Genomic DNA, 20917 nt, shown 5'->3' with positions numbered 1-20917 from the left:
GCAAAGCCCTTTACAGTTAATGAAACATGTTCGTAAATGTTGGTCATGGCAATGCCCTGTGAAGGTAAAGAGTAAGATTTCCATTTTACTTTTGAAAAAACCGAGACTCAAAAGAGTGAAGTAATTTATCCCAGACATTGCAGGTGAGAAGCAGATCAACCGGAACTCGAGAAACTTCAGTAAAATGTCCAACGTGGGCACACCAGGTCTTCCGTGAAGGCAGAGCTGATGCGGGGAACAGGGCAGTAGGCGGGTCTTTGGGGTGCTTCCGGTTAGTGTCACAAATGCCCCGGGGAAAAGGAGTTCCTTAATTTTTTACCAGCTAGCACCTAATTCACCAGATACTTCTGATAACCGGAAGCACTGGACTTGGGACCGTGTCCAGGTCCTACCCTCAGAACCTCCTGTCCGTGCTCCATGCTCCTGCACACTATTTCACGAGCACGGAACCAGTCACCAGTCCTATCCTGAGGCGGAATCGGCAAGGAGAGACCATGGGAAGAGGAGGGGCGTGGTACAGAGGCCGGGTCTTTCCCACGCCCCTCGCATGGTGCCTGTGGTCGTGACTGTCACAGCCCGCTGCTCGTCTGCTCCATCCTGAGGCCATAGCACCTTGCGGGTCAAGGCTGATCCTCACCCATCTCTCTCATCCCACATTACTCAGACTCGTCCCAAATGCCTGGCTCCAAGAAGCCCCCTTGGTCAATGTTCGGTCAACTCAAAGGAGGACAAAAATAAAAGCAGGAAGGAGATGTCAAACATGCACTTATTCGAGGCTCCCTGTTTTGCCCCCAACCTGTCCTATGCATCCACAGTGGCAGGAGTCCACGGTACCACCTGTCTGGCGGCCCATCCCCTCAGCCTGACCGCAGAGGAGGCACCTGAGCCAAGTCCCCTTGGAGAAATGCCTCCCGTAGCCTGCAGCGACCTGGGAGCCCCTATCCTGGAAACAAGGGCAGTCTGTGGTCGGCGAACTTGATCTCGCCAGCGGTCAGCGAACTTGATCTCACAGGAACCAGTGCTTCCTTCCTCCATCCTTTCTTGGGTTCCTACACTTTCCATTTTTTTTTTTTTTCAAATTTTGGTATTTTATCTGATGAGAGTTGAGGCCCTTCTGTCCCACACAGAGTGCTAACTTGCAAAGAAAATCTCTAGTATTTTCTCTCTGGGGAGCAGAGCGCCCTCTGAGTGGGAGCTGAGGCAGGACAGTCTCCTGTAATCCGTGTTCTGCTCACCTCCACTGCAGAGCTTACCTTTCCAGAGATAAACCCGCTGGAAACTGGAAAAGGTGTCCTGAGCTCCTTCCAGGGGTGTCAGACCTGCAGAGGAAGGTGTTTATTTTTATGAGCTTGAACGTGCTTGCTCTCACTGGGAATCCCCCGCCCCCGGACACACATATAACCACGACTGCCTAGCTTTCCCCACACTGGCCTCTCCTGGGTCCGAGAGCTATTTCCCTTATGAGGCACACCCCTAAAAGTCCCTGGGAGCTTATTCCAGCTCCGTGGTACCAAACCAGAGCCGGTCAGACCCCAGGTGTCTTGCTCGGGGGACCAAAGGGACAATTGCGTTGAGCGGTCGTGAACCAGTGAATCACTTAAGGAACTGGGGATTGGCTTAAAGACACACAAAGCTCATCAGAGACTCAGGTGCTGTGCTGATTTTCCATGTCACTTAAGTCCCCCGAGATTCTTGCCTCACTGACCAATAAAGATGGATAGAGATAATTTACATAAATTATCTTCTGCTTTCTTTTATATGTATTACATTATTGGTAGCTGCCATTATTTAATTTACTACTAAATTTTATTTGCTGCCAAACTACACTCCTCTGATGATGAGAGTGGATTTGCCACACCATCTCTTAATGGTCAGGATTTGCCTCTGTTCAGCCCTAAGGTCCCACCAATGTCTCCTGTGATCCGAAAGGCAAAGAGCTCAGGAGACACAGGTTCTGCAGGCAAACAACCCCACACGCCGCAGGAGGCAGCTGGCTCACACCTGAGACATCAGGCAATGATCACGCTTTGCTTTTAAATTATTAAGAGTCACGTATTATGATAGCCAACTATTATCAACAGCAATTGTCATTTACCCAGCACTATAATAAGCACCTTCTAGATATTATCTAGTCTCAACCTCAAAAACAGACATTTTTTGTCCCTAATTTCCAGGTGAAGATCAAAATCCAGAGAGGTTAATGGCAGAATTCAAATCCCATCTGTTTGGCTCCATGTCCCATGCTCTGATCACCACACTAAGAAGACGACATACTTTAGAATTCTATCCGCCCCAAATGTCAAACATTTATAATGGTTCCTGTGGTTAGAGGTACGTATGGAGGTCACTGCAGCTAAACACTGAACTCCTTGGAAAATTCAGCTATTACAATAATGAGTCCCCACCATAAGAGTCACCCTCACCCATTTCTGACATGGGTGAGTCAGTGAGCCTTCACCTTGTCCAGAATACCTGGAGTCTGTGCGACCTGCTCTAGATGGAGTAGAAAGAAAATTAGCCATGTCCTCCATCACCCAGAGAAAAGCAGGTGCTCCGCACAGGTGCACACAGGTATTGGGATACATTTTGGCCCAGGATGCACTGAACTGTGATAGGAATGAGCCTTTCTTATATACTTTTTGTCCCTCTCAAGGCAATGGAGCCCCATGTCTTCCAGCCTGGAAAATATGATGAGTTTAAGCTCATCCTTGGTTTTTGCTCATTTCGACACAATTCAACCTAATGGAGTTCAGTTGAATCCAGCATATGAATGCTGAACATCTCGGTAGGTCCAGAAGGTCATCTGACCAGCATCTACAGAGACTACTGTGTCCTGAGAAGCACCTTTGTAAAGAAGTTGCAACCCCCCCGTGGTTTTAATTGTGAAAATGCTGCACAGAGAGCACCGAGGTCAAAGAAACGACATGGCCCTTTTTCTCCACCTTCATCATCTCCCACCCCCATGTCTACATCCACACGCGCCTGTGCTTTTAAATCGATCAGTGGCAGGAATGGCTGCCCTCTCAGAGTCATCTCCGACTTCTCCCCCTGTGTCTCTCTCCACTTCCAACCAGGCTATTCCCTAAGCGGGTCTTAAGCCACACCCTGCTCTGAACCACCCTCTTCGCCCGGGCCTCATCACAGCTTCTAACATCATTAGACGTTCATGGCCCCTTGGCTCCCTCCCAGCCCACAGGTGCACAGCCCTGGGGCATTGTTCCTGAAAGGTAAACCCACCTCCAATCCCGAAAGAGCTCAGAGTTCACTCTTCTGCCGTCTGTTTGACAGTCTGACCAGCCACCCGCCCAGCGCTGTCTCCCAGGCACCCACCTTCCCAGTCTCATCGGATGCTTGCTTTCAGGCCCCCGCATCACGTCTGCAGGACCTCCTTCTGGAAGACTTCCCTGAACCCCCCATGCGGGCTACGTGCCCCTCCTCTGGATTTGTGCAGCGCTAAACAAACACCCTCGTCCTGAATCTCACACTTGACAGTAATCGTACAGCTCCTTGAATGTCCTAGAGTTTCCTGAGCCTGGGAACTGTGCCTTATTCCTCTCGGTCACCTACACTAATTCCCGCGGGGAACTGGTGTCTGTGAGGAGGAATGAACGATGAAGGCAGAGCAGTCTGCGGTGCTCAGAGCCCCTCGGGTAAGTGCAGAGCCCCATCCGCTCTCGTCCACCCTCTGGCCACCAAATTCGTTTTCCTAACGCAGACTTCTTCACTGCATCGCCTAAAGCTTCCCCGGTTCAATATTATCGATTGTGGGGAGGGCGATAGAATCCAAGCAAGCATCACCCCTCCTCTTCCCTGCTTTAAAACAGTATTTTAAAGTAGACGGCTTCGACTGCCCAGACCTCCGTTCCATTCCCTCCATGACAGCTGGGCGGGAACGTCCCTGTTACACAAACAGGCCCCCAGACTCTGACCCATGCCCGTCCTCTCTGTAATCAAGGCTGCAGGCACACGGACCCATAGGACTATGGAGGTTTGGCGTGGAGCCTGGTCCCTGACGGTTGACGTGAGCGGTGTGGCCGTACTTTACTTCAGAACATTTCTGCCGGGATCGCGGGCTGGGTCTGGGGCGGTTGGTCAGAATCTGCAGTCCGCGAGTGGCCAGGACCCTAAACTGGACAAGCCAGGTTTCAGAGTCCGCCTTTTACCTGCTGCCTTCTCTCTGTGCCACTTCCTCCGGCTTCTGCTTGTATCTCTCGCCTTCCCTAAATAAATCATACTCCCGAATCCTTGTCTCAGGCTCTACTTAGTGCTAAGCACATGGTAACACACGATGGATGATAGCTATTATGTTGTCTTATTTGTAAGACGATACACATCTGCTCTAGGTGCACCTGGGGCCATCACTGACACATTGTCTCGACCTCGCTCCCAGCACCACAAGATAATGACCGTCACTGATACAAAATCGGTTCCTGTGAAGGGGGTGCCAACCATCAGGCCACGCCCCACTGTCCCTCACCGACACAAAGCTCTGCAATTCTGAGTAAGCCCAGGAGTATTTCTGCCAAGGTCTGTTTTTCCTGCCAGATTTTAAGTCCCTACGGGCACTAGGGGACATTTAATCTGCCTGTTTTTCATTCATTTGCACTTTAAGACATTGTCAGAAACGAGGCGTATGCAGCCCCAGAGCTTTCCAAGCCTTTTTTCTTAGGAGTAGAAAGATGGATCCAGCCAACACTTAATAGTTGAAAACACCCAGGGAGCCCGTTGGGAACTTGGGCGGTGCAGACCCAGGGTGGACGCCCCCTTGAGGCGTGAAGGTTAAACGGAAGCGGGGGGACGAGTGAGCCCAGCAACTGCCCCCTCATGCCTGTCCACACACCTCCCCGCTCAGCTCGGCACTGCACCCCTGAGCCCGGGATCCCTGGTCCTGTTGACCCTTGCTCCCCACAGACCCGTTAAGTCTTGAAGTAGAACATGCTGGTAGCTCCAGCCTCCATTTTGGATCAGGCTGCCCGATCCCCATCAGAGGATATCCTCCTTAAAGCTTTGCCTGCATCCCAAAGTATGTACACAGGACACTGAAAAAAGACCCGAAAACTTCAAAAGCCATTCGGGACCCACGCCTCCTCGGCCAGGCCAGACAAGGGCACCGTCTTGACTTTTTGTCACATACCAAGCACGCGCTCTGTGTTAAGCAATTCACTGTGGATTTGTTGCCCATGAAAATATCATACGCCTTCTTTCAAATACTTGTTTTCACCCCGGCCTTCCTCTCAGAGTAATAGATACCATATGTTTACTATCCATCTCATAAATAAGCTGCTTGATTTTATTTACCCCAGAAGAAACTAAACTAAGCGCCATGGAATTCCACCAAATTCTGCAATATTTTTTTCCAGGCTTTTGATAAATACGCACTCCACAGATATTGTGTATTCTCTATGCCAAGTTTTATGCTTGATGGTGTATATCCAAAAATTAATAAGACACAGTCCAGTTCTTAAACTATAACAAAAAAACAATCACAGATTTTAAAAACGATAATAATATTATCTAATACTAATACTATGTGTCAGACACTTTGTAAGCCCTTTACATATTATCTGTTTTTCATTCATTTGCACTTTAAGACATTGCCCCCTGTCTGGCTGACATATTACAGATAATATGTAAAGGGCTTACAAAGTGTCTGACACATAGTATTGATATTAGATAACATTATATATACTATATACATATACATATATAGAGGAACTAGATTGCCTGGTTTCAGATCCCAGACTTTCTATGGAAAAGCTCTGAGACCCTGGGAAGTCCTCACTGCTGTGTGCCTCAGTTTCCTCAGCTGTAAAATGGGGATAATGATAATAATAGTGCCCCCCGCCCGTCACAGCATTGTGCTGAGGATTCATGAGTTAGTAAAGGTCAAGACCATAGAGCAGTGAGTGCCTGGCTCATAGTAAGTGCAACACGAGACATTTCTATTACTGCCGTTACTGTTATTATTGTCTCCTTTCACTTTTAGAGCATCTCCGTGAGATGGGGACGGTCGTTAACCCATTTTACAGACAAGCTGTTAGGCTCGAAGATACTTATTGACTTGATCAAGGTCAACGGGTGTCCGGAAGCTGGGATTCCACAGCGCAGGCAAACTCTCCGCTGGGCTAGTGAGTGAAGAGGACAGGCAAAGGCACTTCGGCGCCTGGCCCGCTGCACTCACAGAGCGTCGCGTGGCGCATGCGCGAAGCTCTGGGAGGTCGTCGGGGACGGCTCTCGGAGGAGGTGACGTGAGCTCTTCACCATCAGAGCTGCAGTCTACTGAGAACCAGGTCTTGGAAACCCCTTGGGGAGGCAGGAGATGGTCTGTGCCGGCTCTTGGAGAGGAGGCCTCCGACAGCTCTGCCAGGGCAGCTCCTTTGACCTCCCGTCAACCCCTGCCCTCCTCTGTCTGGCTGACACCTGCAGGTGCTCTCGCGCCCTCAGAGGGTGGACTGGAACCACGGCGCTGAGTTCTGAGTTCAGGTGCTGGCGCATCAATAGCACAGAGAGGAGGCAAGAGGTGACCGAGCACCTAGGCCCTGTTCTCCCCGGACTTATGGCATTGGAAGGATGATCAGGGGACCTTCCAGGATCTGAGTTCAGGTGCTGGCGCATCAATAGCACAGAGGGGAGGCGAGAGGTGACCGAGCACCTAGGCCCTGTTCTCCCCATGAACCCGGACTTATGGCGTTGGAAGGATGATCAGGGGACCTTCCAGGCCGCCTGGTCCATGCTTCCCAAACTTAGCAGGCACAGCATCATCCAGACGGCCTGTTAGAACAGATTCCAGGTCCAGCTGGGGGTCTGGGGTGGGCCCTGAGAATTTGCATATATCATGAGCTTCCGGTGATATGGAGCCTGCCAGTCCCAACCACCACACCAAGTACTGGTGCGGGCAGTCCCCAGCTCAGGACAGAGCAGGGTCCACTCCTCCTGGATGAGGGTCGGCTGAGAGAGGACAGTGCAAGGCCGGGGGAGGCAGAGGTAGGAGAGCCGACCGGCCCCGGGGCGGCCTCAGGCGCTAGCACCACTCCCTATATGAGGGGGTGAGCAGATGACCTCAGAGGTGACCTCTCGCTCTGATGCTAAGATTGTGAAGAAGATCAGAAGGGCTTCTGAAAGAAAGAAGGGGAAAGAGCGAGCTTGGAGGGAACTTCTGCTAACGGAGCCCACTGAGGCACCGCGGTCCCTCGCGGCCCCTCCGCGTAGAAGGGCGGCAAGGTTGTTGGCACAGAGGGGGGCCATGGCCTGGGGGCACCGATCTGGGGGACAGCTCACATTTCTGGCCCCGGTTCTTCGCCCCTCCTCGTAGTCACACGTTTTGCATGGACTTCGCAGTCCTTGCCACTAAAGCTGCCAAGTGCATTTCCCCAGCCCCACACGTTCGGTGGGGCTGTGTCATCAGCCATGGCCAGCACAGTGAGACAGAAGCCACGGGGTCGGATCCAAGCCTCGACCTCTGTGGGCCTGACCTGTTTCCTGTCCTCTCGTGCTTCTGCCATCTACAGGAGAAAATGTCCTCATCCAGGAGAAGGATGAGGGCCTGACAGGCGAAGCAGTGCCAGCCACCCCAGCCAGGTCCAGACCAGCCAACTGCCACCCGACCCCCAGGTGCACGAGTGAGCCCGGCTGAGGTCGGCCGGCTGCCTACTGAGCCGGCCCATCGCCAGCGACCTGTGGCCTCGAGAGCTAACTCGTGCCTCTCATGGAACGCTGCTGAGCTGCTGTGGTTGCTTTTTATGCAGCATTTACGGTACAGTCTCTTTTCAGAGGTATAGACCCCTGAGGGTGTGGACAGGCCTCCTCAGAAAGTAGCAGAAGACCTCGCTGGGGAGGAAAACGAATTCGGAAGGAACGTGGGCTGAAGACAGAGACTCACTCTTGAATTCCTGGCCTCCCAGACGCAATGTCACCTGGCGGCTCGCTCGGTCGTAGGTCATGCCAGGACAGGTAGCATTAGCCTGGGCTTCGGAGGGATTCCTCCAGTCTTCGACATTGCAAAGCAGGACGTCGGGGGAGCTCAGCAACCCACAGATGATGGGACCTGCAGATCACGAGAGGGACGAGGGGTAGATGTGATGGGGGACATTTGTGACAGGGGACAGGCAAGGCCCCCTTAGAAGCTTGCCTCTGTGCCCGAAGAGGCTTCTAGGGTAGGGATGGGAGACAGCTCCTCGGGAACGGAGAGGGACACTGGAACTCAGGAGCCTGGTTTTGAACTAGGTCGTTCTTCCCTGCGGGTCCTACGGTTGTGTCACTGGCAAATTCCCAAGGGAAGCGCCACCACCTTGCCTGCTGGCCCTTTCCTCCCTCATTAGAGGCCGTCTTCGTGCCAGAATCCTCCATCCCCATTTCCTACCTCCATCCATCAGAGTCATCTTTGTGAAACTTTAAGGAAGTAAATGACAGCTTCTCTCTCTCTCTCTCCTAATTTATATCCAAATCCAGATACAGCTTCAGACTTATCTCTCATCAAAATGTCCCCAAAGTAGATGACTCATGTGTGTCTGGCTTACAAATCGGACATTTTGTCCTCCTCCCTTCCACGGGCCACTTTTCACCCGCAGTCATTTAAAAGTCATCATCAGCAGCAGCAGCAGCAGCAGCAGCAGCATCTCTGTGCAAAAAAAAATGAGCCTGGAGATCCTCTAACGTGGTGGTTCCCAAACTAGGTGCTTAAGCCGACATGTAAAAACACAGGGAGGGTTCTGGAAACGCTCGGTCCTTGGCACCAGCCACAGAGCTTCTGACTTGATGGGGTCGCAGGGTGGGGGCAGGGGACACTTGGGAATTGGTGTTTGTAAACAGCACCACAGATGATTCTAGTGCACAGCCAGATGCCCTGACCTGCTTAGACTGCTTCATGGCACAGAGGAGGGAACGGACGCACGGGAAGGGAGATGGTTTTACTGGCCGACGGGGAAGCAGAGTGGCTGGCAGGTGGCGAGTGGTTCACCAAGGCCCAGGCTGAGCTCCGGGGTACAGAGGTGCAGCAAGAGCCCGCTGAGAACTCAGAGGAAGCCTGAGCCCTGTGGCTGCGCCCCTCTCAGGCCAAACACCGGAACCGCGGAATTAAACAAGAGGCGGTTGTGCCTTCCTTCCGCTCGCAGACCCCCGAAGGGAACGCGTGCAGCTTCTTCCTACTGCTAAAGCGTCAGTGGGAATTCCGTATTTCTGAGAGGTGGGGGTGGCTAGGGGTTAGAGGTCACTTTTGCTGATCACACTGTCAGCTCTGATCACACTCCCATGAACCTCAGGCCGCGAAAGCCCCTCTGAACCTTCCCTCCAAGCAGCCTCAACTAAAATGCGAGTCCAGAGCCTCCTGGATTTCTATTAATAATTATCAGTGGAAACAAAGCCATTTAGAGGTTGGAGGCTGGAGGAGGCTGGAGTGTTGCTGGGATAAAGGGAGAGGGGAGGAGGGGGAATCTACTAGAAAGTTAAGTGGATTTCCAGACTGCGGTGAAAGGATACGGCAGGATTCTGTTCCTGGTCGTCAGCAGACCCAGCCAAAGCTTTGCAAGCTAAAACTCCAAATCTGCCCACTGGGCAAGCCTGGGGAATACATCTGCCTGATGTGTTACGTCTGTCTCGAAGACAGCTTAACTTGCAGGATGGCGAGGTGGCTGCTCGGCTCAAGAGAAATCACAGATCCCGGGTTAGTCTTAGAGGGGAAGAAAGTGAGGTGCTAGCCAGCAACAGCATGGAAAGAGGGGGTGTTGCGGGCTAACTGTTCCATGAAACAAAATACTTCTTCCATACATGATCCTAAGGAAAATGAAGTCAATCTTTCCAATTTGAATAAACCGTATGGTCTGGTGAGTGCCCGAGCATCTGCAGAAAAGGCGTTTAGTTCAAAGAAGGCAGAAGCTTCTGGATTTGCTAAGAACAGGTACACAGAAAGCCATGCTGTACACATGCGCAAGTGCACGGGCGCGTGTACGTGTACATAACGCCTGTCATCTATCTATATGTACATTATCTTATCTAAACACGAACAGGAACGCACATCATGTAATCACAGAGATTGAACCTACCAGGAATTTAAGGATCCAGCTCAGTCTAATCCAGATTTCTGCCCTATGACTCCAACAAAACATTCTCATTTTAGCTGCCACGGACCACTCTGAGCTAACCGCACCAGCTCTCAGTAATCACCTGTTCGAACGCTCAGCAGCATTCAGAATTGTCGATTGACAACTGCCTTCACTTTGATTTCCATGAAGCATCACCCTCCTGGATCTCCCCGTCCCTGTCCAGCTGCCTGTTCTCTGTCTTCCCTGAAGATTCTCTACCTGTTGTGTAGGTGTTCACGGGATCCGTCCCCAGCCCCCTCCATCAACTCGCCCTGTACTTCCTCTGATACCTCAATGCCAGAAATTCACACATTCCTATCTCCTGCTAGACTTTCCCTCTGAGCTCTGGATCTGTGTACCCAAAAGCTGTCCACATCTTGTGAATATCTTAAAAGCACTTCAAAATTAGCCTAGCCGCATGGGATTCATGACCTTCCCTAATCTCTCTCTCCCATCACCAAATCCGACATCCGATCCCTTCCGTTACTCACTGTACCAGCGAACGACCCAACCAGGTGACCAAGCTAGAGAGCCGAGAATGATCTGACACTTCCCTTCTCAAGCCCCGCATCCAGAGTCCTGCCGATACTGCCTCCTAAACGTACCTAGAATCCGCCCCCTCTTCTCCGTCTCCATTGCTGTCACCCCAGCCTCAGCTCCCGTCTCTGCTCCCTGGACTAGTGGGATGATACTTAACTCATCTCTCTGCATCTACTCTGGCTCCCTACCCATTACCTTCTGCACACGGAAGCCGAAGTGCTCATTTCAAAATTCACGTCGGATCACGACACTCTTTTGCTTAAAATTTGCAAGAGCTTCCCGTCATTCTTAGAATAAAAACAACTTTTGGCACAACGCACAAGGTTCTCCATGGCCTCGCCCCCGCCTCTGCCTCCTGCCCATCCTCAGACCAGGGCCCCGTCTTCCCGCCCAGCTCTCTGCACCAGGGACCATGGCTTCCCCCCAGCTTCTCCTTTGTGTCACACACCCTCCCACCACAGGGCCATTGCAGGTGCCATTCCCGCCGTCTAGAGTTACCTTCCCCCTTCTTCGCACTTAGTTAAGATTTACCTAACTGGCATTGCTCGGTATTTGGGGAAGCTATACTCTATCACCCTGAATAGGGCAAAACATGTGTTATATGTTTTCAAAGTCATATTTACCTTTTATTTAGAGTCAGGCCGTTAATAATTATCCTTTTCTCTCTCTGGGTTTGATTGGAAGGCAGTGGGGTCAGGGAATAGACCACACGCTCCTCATGCCATGAATCAGGCAACCCGGGTCCTAGTTCCCCTTGCTGACCACCGGAATGTGGGCATCGGATAGATCACGTCCTCTCTTTGGGATCGACCGAGTTCACCAGCATCGCTCAGCACCTACAGGGTGCGTGGCTCTCCGAGGGACTGCGGAGAAATGGCTGTTTCTTAGTGCCAGACATTTTAATCCACCAGGGAAAGGGATGTGTGAACTCAGATACAAACAGCAGAGACAAAATATTTCACGAAGAGGAGAGCGTGAGTAAGGCTTAGAGCTGTATGGGCTGATTTCAAGGGTAGGAATTTAGCGCTGGGGGGTGGGGTGGGGTGACAGCAATTATGAGATTGCCACACTTGACAAGAGGAAAATAACACAGTCCAGATTACAGATGGCTGAGGTGGAGGATGAAAGACATCTCTATCCCAGCGACGTCACGAAAGCAGCAACAAAAAAAAATGGCCGTGACAAATGAGGGAAGGGAGCTGCGAGGCGACTCAGCAGGCTGCCCGGGTCTGTGGCATGGCTGCCCTTCCCCGAGATGGGGTTCATAAGAGAGGTGGCTCGTTTAGGGTGAAACTATCCATTCCTGTAGAGACGAGCTGACTTCGAGACGCCAGTGGGACACCCAAGGGATCCACCCAGACAGCAGACGAGTGCGTGGACCTAGCCCTCTGCCAGAGGAACCCACCGACAGTCAAAGGAACACGCAGGAAGGCGAACGGGACCGAGAGGCCTGAGTAAGAGAAAGGGGTCTGGGAAGTCAGGAGGGTCTACAGAACCAGGGGGTGGTCCAAAGGGTCACTGCTAGGGACAACCAGCCAAAGAGGATGGAAGACCCTCCTGGGACGGGCGACCGGTGACCGAGGTGATGAGGTTTCAGATCGTAGGGTTTGGCTCTGGTGGAAAAGGAGAGAATTAGAACAGGACCTGGCGAGAAGGCTGCGCTGTGCTCCAGGTGGCTCTCAAGGAGGGAGAGAGTCTAAGAATCTTAGAGGACATGCAGAGTGGGGGACAGCGAAGGGCACTGGCTGAGGACAGAGGGGGTGGAACATGGGAATGAGGATGGAGCCAGCCCACCCCCCACCCCCACAAGAAGGCGGAGGCGGTCGGCTCTAGCAGCCAGGAGGTGGGGTTTGCCTTCTCAGGACCGATGACATGCAGATACTGGAGTTGATCACAGGTGCTATCTGTGATAGGTGCTTTAAAATGACCTGCCGACTGAGAAGCCCAATGTCACAGTTAATGTTCTTCGGCACACACAGTCTTCCTGCCTCTAGCTCGGTTCACAGGAAGGGCCGCCAGGGACAGACTCTTCCGCTTTTCTCGTCATGTAAACACTACCCATCCCACCAAAACTGGCCCGCATGTCTCTTCTTCCAGGAAGCCTTCCCTGACCACCAGGGCCCCTTGGTACCTCCTTCCTTTGCCTTCTAAAGCTCCAACGGTCTCGATACTTCTGCTGCCTCTCGAGCCTAGTGCCGAGCAGTGCTCAGGACCTGTCTGCTGGATGACAGCACGAATGACCGAGTGAAGGTCACGGTCCTTTCGTGATACACCTCCCCCCTCCACTAGACTCCGAGCTCCCTTTATCTGTTCCCAGCACCTAGCACACTGGACTCTGCACATATGAAGTTCGTTACTGACTGAAAGCGACTACTTTAATATTTTTAATTTTCAGAATTCTCCATACATCAATGTAGCCAGTCTCATAGGTGGCTGTTAAGCCCCTCTGTTACTAAATTCATAGCACACCAGGAACCAAATCCAAGTCTAGCATTTTGTGCCCATTATCTTCCTAACAAATAGTCAAATAAGAATTACCATTATCTTTATTTTATTGGCAGGAGAACTGCAACTTAGATAGTTTAAGCAACTTGCCCAAGATTACGCAGCCAGAAAGTGACAGAGCAGGGACCAGAACCAGGTCTGTGTGACACCAAAGTCCCTTCTCGATCACTAGGGTACATAGCCAAGTACACGAATTTATTTCTGTAAACAGAAGTCCATCCCCGCTGTTGAGAGACAACGGAAAATTCCAGTCCTACAGATGACAGGGCCTGGCACACAGTAGGCACTCAAACTGATAACCTTTGAATGAATGATCATGAGGGATGAGAATGAACCCCTGTTTTTTGACGAATGTGGCCAGCCCAGGCTTCAGAGGTGTCAACGAGGAGCTGTCAAAGGCACACCTGGGCTCGAATCTCGACTCTATCGCTTTGCAAACTATGGACCGTGAGCAAATGGTTTAAATTCTCTGAGCCTCAGTTTCTCAGTTTGTAAAATGGAGCTCGCGATACCTGCCCTGAACATAGCAGCAAGGAACAAAATCAGTATGACAGCGTGAAGTGGCTCGCACGGCATGTGACATGTCAAAATGGTCAGGGATTGTCCCTGACTTCATGTCTGTGAATATCCCCTCCTACGTGGGTGGGGTCACCTCACGCCTGCAACCCCCACAGCAGTTTCCATATCGTACATCCTGGCTTCTGTGACCCGTCTTTGGTGGACCCCGGGTTGTAAACTACATCACCTCCTCGGACTTGCATGAGGATGAAGCCATCGCAGCAGGAGTCACGGTCACAGGCAAGAAGGCAGAAGAGGTGCACCTCCATCCGATCGGCCGCTGAGGCTGGGAACACGACAGGGCTGTACATTCCTGAGAGAGTGTTTTGGAAACCAGTTTGTTCGAAGCTTTTCTGGCTCGTTGTGGTAAATTCTGGGTCTGAGAGAAAAGACAAGGAAAAAAGTTAAAAGATCTCAAAACTACGCAGAGCTGACCAGAGTTTGCTGGTCGTAGGACAGTGGACCCTCTGATTGTGCTGGGGGTAGCGTGTGGCTCACAGTGAGATGCTTTCTGGTCCCGAACCAGCAGACCTGGACCACTGCCTGTGACACTTTTGAGAATTTAAAGGGGAGGATGGAGGGCTGGTGTTTGTTGTCGTTATTATCACCAGCAAATACTTATTGGGCACCAACTATACACACGGACACTGTGTCACGTGCTTAGGGCGTGACCTCGTTGTGTTTCGCTGCTCTGTGCGTCACGGTCCACCTGCTCCACTATCGCATGCGTTTCTGTCATACAAAGTGGTTCAAACGTGTGGTGGGCAGGAAGCTGGGCCCCCGTGATGCTGAAGTCGCGTCGGTTAATCTACAGTTTTCCCCAGCATGTCACTGCCTCGTGCCATCAAACAACAGGCGAATGCAGAACAGTCAAAAGCAGCGGAACCCGGGAAGCTGCAGGGAAACGGGAGTGTACGCCATGCCCGTCGGCCACGTTCTTTCTCAGACCGGCCGACGGCTCTGTCTTCAAAGTGACACTTGTGATTTCCCCTCCTCTTTGGACTTCTGGCCCTCGCCTTCATAACTCAGCAGTCCTGACCCTTCCCTGCACCCACCCCATCAAGCTACCTGCCCTTTACATCTCCGGCAGCATTTCTTTGGGAAGGGTTCAATATGTCTTTTTTAAACTGTGGATTTTAAGTGGCATTGTTACCAATTTTGTCATTCTCCCGGTTAGACATGCCATGGCTTAGGCTCTGCCTGTTCCTAACTCCGGTTTTCCCGTAAGCCCTATTATTTTTAGAGCATCATTTTGCAAATATGAGATTTTTTTCAGGGACTGTAGCCAAAACGTCTGTCCTATTATTATGTCCATTTTACATCTGAGGAAAGAGAGCCTTGCCCAGCGAAGAGTCTTCGAGCCTCGGTCTCCACAAATGGTGGGTGGCAGAAGGAAGGCCAAGGCCAGAGCCTGCGCTCTTCACTGCCCCAACCTCCCACCGGCCCAGCAGCCCACCAGTCCTCCCTGACTCGTGCACCCAGAGGGAGTGGAGCATGTACCGCGTGGGACCCAAAGCACAAGCTTCAGAACAAGACACACCTGAGTGCAAATCCCTATAGTACCCCCGGCAAGCAAAGTCCTAATTCTTTGGAGCCTCAGCTTTTCCATCTGTACAATGGGGATGACAGCATGTGATCCTCTCAGATGTTAAACAGATAAAAAGATAGACCATATGTAAAAAGGCTGAGCAAGGAGCCCACCCTTAGCTGCTGCTCAGGTCTCCAAAGGGCCGGCATCTCCCGCTCCACGCACTGGCTCTCGCTGTGCTGGCAAAGCCCCACCCACTCTTCTCCAAAGCCCATCTGCACATAAAGAGTCCATCCCCCAGGTTATAAAGGGTCCATCCCCCAGGTTATAAAGGGTCCATCCCCGAGGTTATAAAGGGTCCATCCCCGAGGTTATAAAGGGTCCATCCCCGAGGTTATAAAGGGTCCATCCCCCAGGATTTTTACGGTTAGATTTCATTTCTCCCTTCCTTGATCTCTCTTACACTCTAACACTACGGTCTCTAACATCCTTGACCTTGTACTTAAGCCACTTGAAGTAGCGTCCGCTTCCCCCATCAGCCTGCGATTCCCTGGTGCCATTCCTCGCCGTCCCGGGCAGTGGCACTAGCCGTATGTGACTATCCAAATATCGATTTCAGTTCTTCAAGGTTCATGTTGCAATAGCCACATTCCAAGTGCTAGTAGCCGCGTGTGGCTACCGGCTATCATTTTGGACAATAAAGATTTATAGGACATTTCCATCACTGCAGAATGTCCCATTGGGCAGCGTTCCTTGGACTATAGAGCCAGGTCTCGGCTCACCTTGGCATCCTCCGCGTGGCCCTGCACAGGTGACCATTGCGCTGAGATCATTGTGGGGGAGGCGGGGCTTCTCCTCACCCTGCAGACGCCAGCTCTAACACCCGCCTCTGAAGTCCCTTCCCTGACCACCCTAAATCAGCTCATGGCCATTCTTCTTACCATTTTTTAATCGTGATGGACTATGCACAACGTAAGATTGATCATTTTAACCATTCTTAAGCGTTCAGTTAAATGGCATTAAATACATTGACATCGTCGTGCAGCCATCGCCACCGTCTATCTCTAGAACTTTTCCTCTGTCACTAGCAAACACTAACTCTCCCTCCCCCCTCTGCAGTCCCTAGTAACCACGGATCGACCGTCCGTGTCCGTGGATGGGACCGTCTCAGGTGGCCCATGTCCATCTCTATCCCATTGTCCTGTTTCATTTTCTTCGAAGCCCGTGTCACCCTCTGAAATGGTCTCATTACTGGATCGATTCCTTTATCAATCAGTGGTTCTGTCTGTTTCGCTCACAGCTGCATCCACGGCACCTGCCCAGTGCGTGTCACACCATGGGTGCTCAGTAAACACTTGAGGGACGTGGCAGCACCGAGCAATGCACTCGAGGGTCCCAGGCGCTGCAGCAGGCTGGGCACGTCGTTCAGAGTTGGGCGGGCTGTGCCCCGAAGTCCTGGCACGATGCTGCCTCCTTCCAGACCTCCCCTGTGAAATGAGGGGTTGGGCCAGACCATCCGCAGAGACCCTCTGGGCACGGTCTTCCTTTGATGCTGAAAAATCACGTGGCTCCTCCTCCATCTTCAAGGCCACAGACTGGAAGCGGGTGTAGGCGGGGGACGGTACAATGACGGATCAAGCTGTCCTACCGTCCAGGTCACTGAAGCTCAGGCCTATGAATGGACACGGTTCACTGCCTACTAGGTGCCAGGGCTGTGCAGGGGACTTTCAGAAACCGTGTCCTTTACCTTCCATTTTATTCTCATTTTACTGAAAGTAAAACTAGGAGGCCATTCCTGCCCAGAGCGGGAGGAGGGAATCTGAGGCCAGATCCGGCTTATGCCGACCTCCTTTCTCTCTCTACTGCACCCGAATCCGGAATGGCTGGGTCTGTGCACTTTCTGCTTTAAAACTAATGTTGTTGTTTTTTTAAAGCAAAACAAAATGAAAAGGCAAAACATACAGTTCTGCTGTTGGTGACTTTGGCAGCAAGAAGCATCCCAATTTCCCTTGCGATCTACCTCCAAAGTACACACTTTCAGGAGAGAAGGAGGAGGGAAAAAAAATACTTAAAAAGAAATAAAATTGTATTTTTAAAAGATGTGATTAAAGGCCAAGGTATGGTTTTAAAGAACGTTTTTGGGAGGGGCTACTTCTGTTATTGACGTTTTCCTTTTTAGAAAATAACCTGTATGCTTTGTTATTTTTGAAATGGATAGTGAATGTAATTGGAATAAATACTGGGGCAGAGGTTCCGGTCACCCTGGCTGCAGATGGAAGACGTGGCACGTTGCCGGACTCCACCCTCCCAGGGGAAACATCTGCTCACACAGGATGGAGGCAGCGGGTGACAAAAATAACCCAGTAGAGACACAAAGCACAAATGCCTGTCCCTGCCGAGAGCCACTACCAAGGTCAGAGGAGGCTCTGGGCCTGGGCTGAGGCTTCAACCCCGCTCTCTGCCAGCTGTTCATGGCTTAAGTCCAAAGCTGCCGGGAGCCACGCCACCTGCCCTGAGTTTGGACTTAACAGAATGGCAGGCCTGCCACCCTGCAGTCCACCCCCAAGTCCCTGTTCGGGCCCCCTCGGCTGTCCTCTGGTCCCCAGGCTGAGCCTCGCACTATCAGGGAGCTTTTAGCAAGAATGGAAACACCCGTCGATGTCTCCGGCGCTTGCCATTTCCGCGTGCCACGCACTGTTCTAAAAGCTTCAGACGTGTCACCTCATTACTGTGACTCTTATTTGACTAGTGAGGAAGCACAGACACCTCGAATGTCAAGGAATATGTCCCAGATCACGCAGCCGGTGTGACAGGGCTGGGACGACCCAGGCAGGCGGCCTCCCAGCATCCTCACCCTCATCTGCGGGGAGCGAGGGCCCCACAGAGCAGTGGCCAGCGGAGGCATCGCAGCTCACGGGGCAGAGCCTAGCTGTGGCCCAGGCCTCCCGACCCTGCATAGCTGGTACCCCTCTCGGCCCTGACGGAGGGGAGGCAGGAGACAAGCGGGACGGGGCAGAACCGCACGTAGGAGAGAGCTGCTGCGTCTCCCACATGCGCCGCGAAGACCGGAAAGTGTTCATTCCGTTTGCCCCTTCGGGAAGGGGAATGCGGACACGCTTAGGTTCACACCCAGCTCCCGGTTTTCTAGCAGGATGACCTTGGGCAATCTCACTCTCCCTAAGCCTCAGTCTCTTCACGTGTAAAGTGAAGATTCCTCCAAGAATTTCCGTGAGGGTGGAATGAAAGAATGCGTGGGCAAGTGAGCTGTAAACTGTTCAAAATGATACACCCCAGCTACTCAAAGTGTGGCCCAGGGACCAGCAGCTTTGGCGGTCCCGAGAGGCTGTTGGAAAGGCAAAATCTCTGCCAAGACTGATTGATCGCCTCGGAATCTGCATTTGCCCCCCAAGACCGTGGAGGTCCTGAGCACAGGCTGATGACAGCCAGCGCTCGGACATTTGGTCCAGCCGGGAGAAGGTCTGCCCACTTCCGGGGAGGGAGGGGATGAGAGAGGAGGAGGGCGAAGCTCCAAGGGTGGAAGGCGCAGGAGGGGCGGGTGCGGGGAGCTCAGAGCCCAGACGCCGCCGAGCCACAGGCAGCCTCACGGGGCTGCGTCCCGCACCCAGGCTGGGCTCTGCCGGGCTCCGCCAGCGGCCTCTGCATCTGCTCCGCACCCCAGTTCCTCACCTGCCGCTGACCCCTGTGGGTCGTGCTAAGGATCAACCATGAGGATGATTTAGGCCGAGGGGAGAGAAGCCAGGTACCGTGCCCGGCGTGGGCTGGGGGCCATCCGCTCCTCCCTGAGTGCACAAAGCTGGGAAGCAGTGCCAAACCTCGGCCAGGTGAAGCTGCCGAGGCCGCCAGCCATCCAGATTGACCCACTTACCCTTTTTCAAATACACGGCCGGAGAGCCTCGAGCCCCGCTCCTCACTCTGACCTGGCACCTCAGACTTCCAAAGCCGATGGCCTTCGAGTTCCCCATGGCGGCTTGAACCTGAAGACAGAGAAAGGCGGGATCACCGTCCCATGATAGTCGACCCAACGCGACAAGCGTTGGTCAGACCCTAACTGTGGCCAGGCGCGGAGGCTGCGAAAATGAAGAAGAGGAGATCGTCGCTCGGGGGTGTGGACCGGTCAGTCCCCTGGAGCACACTGCGTGTGAGCAGCAAAGACACGAGCAGTTCAAGAGGAGGTGACTACAGAAGACGGAGCCGCGCCTGCCGACATGGATCTGGAGCGGTCCTGACGCACAGGTAAGTGTGTCAGGTGGAAGCAGGAGAAGGGGGATGTGAAGCAGAGGACCCGGCAGGAGCGGAGACTAGGAATTCTGAGGTGTCATGAGAACGAGGTCCGCTGGTCCCGGGGGCTGTCACTCAGCAGGTGGGCGATGGTGGGAGGAGGAGAGGCCGTGGCCAGCTCTCGGATGCCCTACTAGGCACACAGCTTTCATCCGGTGAGGGTCGGGACGAGGTCCCTAAGCCTGGAAATGCAGAGGTCAGACTTGCAAAGACCTGGCCGTCCCCACGTAACGCCGATCCCCATTTCTATTGTCGCTTCCTTGCTGTGTGGGTGTGAACGATAAAGCTGTTTTTATCAAGTTCTTTGTTGTTCCCAGTATTTTGTCCTCCCCGCAAAGTTGCCCAACTCTGAGTTTCCTGGCTGGGAATTTTGGGGAGGGCAGAGGCTCCCGCGAAGCTACATGATATAAGGCAACGGCTCTTCCTGCTTTTGGAAAACCCGAGCTCACTGAAGGGATGCTGGCCCGGGCAGGGAAATAGTCCTGCAGACTTTAGAGGGCTTCCCGATGACAGGAGCCCTCGGCACATCTGCAGTCAGGCCCTGGTGGGGGCGGAGCGAGTGTCAGCTGGACGACAGACCCGGGGAGCCGGACCCAGCGCGTGGGGCTCCCGCCATGGTGAAGAGTCCCTTCTGCACCCAGGCCTGGCCCAGAAAGCACGGTGCCGAGGGGCCTGAGGGCAGCGCCTGGGACCGTGGCGTCAGCGCCAAGCTGTGCGGGTCTATCGCCCGTGCTCGGTGATCGCCCCCGACCCCCGTGACTCAGGATGCCTGGAACTGCCAACGATCTTCCAGCTTGACTTATAGAAGTTTCGTGTGGTTCTAATATTTAGTTCTTTCCTTTTTCCGCCCTAACCTGAGAGGCCCTGGCTCTGGAGAGAAGCCTGACAACAGTAGGGGCGGGGCTTCCTGCCAACCGGGCGTGTGGGTTCCAGCACTGACAGCGACGGCGGTGACCATGGTATGTCACTGAGCCTTCGCCCTGTGGCAGAAACTGTCCCCGGAGTGTCCCCACGGATGACTTGACTCGATCCTCACAATAATTCTGTGGTGTGGGGGCCGCTAATACCCCCACATGACACCACAGATGGGGTTCTGGGGACCCAAGGGGGGAAAGAGCAGCCCGCAGTTAGTGAGGCCGGGACTCGAACCCCGGCAGCCAGGCTCCAGAGCCGCGTTCTCAACAATCCTGCCTGTGAGACAGCGTCTCTCACGGGCTGGGGACTGGAGATAGAGGTCGCTCCTGCTTTGCTTTTCTTTTAAGGACAAAACGTCATATTTCTTGTAGACTAAAATCCATACCTATGACACGAGCAGCTGTCCAATATCAGAGGACCAAATAATCAATCATCTAATACCTTTGCTCAGAGAGATGCCAGGTACTTTGTAAGTACCTGTCAGCTAGTTTTGTCG

At 52.8% G+C, this 20917-nt stretch overlaps 1 protein-coding gene across 1 annotated transcript in view; it reads right to left on the bottom strand.

Annotated features, from left to right (window-relative positions):
* The window catches only part of TG (thyroglobulin), a 216739-nt gene that overhangs the window by 144197 nt on the left and 51625 nt on the right, over nt 1–20917 (bottom strand). The window contains exons 25-28 of the mRNA XM_006912929.2: nt 19094–19202; nt 13867–14058; nt 7880–8044; nt 1254–1319 (exon numbers count right to left, since the gene is read on the bottom strand). Coding sequence (XP_006912991.1) covers nt 1254–1319; nt 7880–8044; nt 13867–14058; nt 19094–19202 — 532 coding nt within the window. The remainder of the gene's footprint in view (nt 1–1253; nt 1320–7879; nt 8045–13866; nt 14059–19093; nt 19203–20917) is intronic.

This window comes from Pteropus alecto, unplaced genomic scaffold, assembly GCF_000325575.1.
Source record: "Pteropus alecto unplaced genomic scaffold, ASM32557v1 scaffold105, whole genome shotgun sequence".
NCBI classification, from domain to species: domain Eukaryota; kingdom Metazoa; phylum Chordata; class Mammalia; order Chiroptera; family Pteropodidae; genus Pteropus; species Pteropus alecto.
Note: the sequence above shows the minus strand (reverse complement) of the source record. Positions and strands in the feature narration are given on the sequence as shown.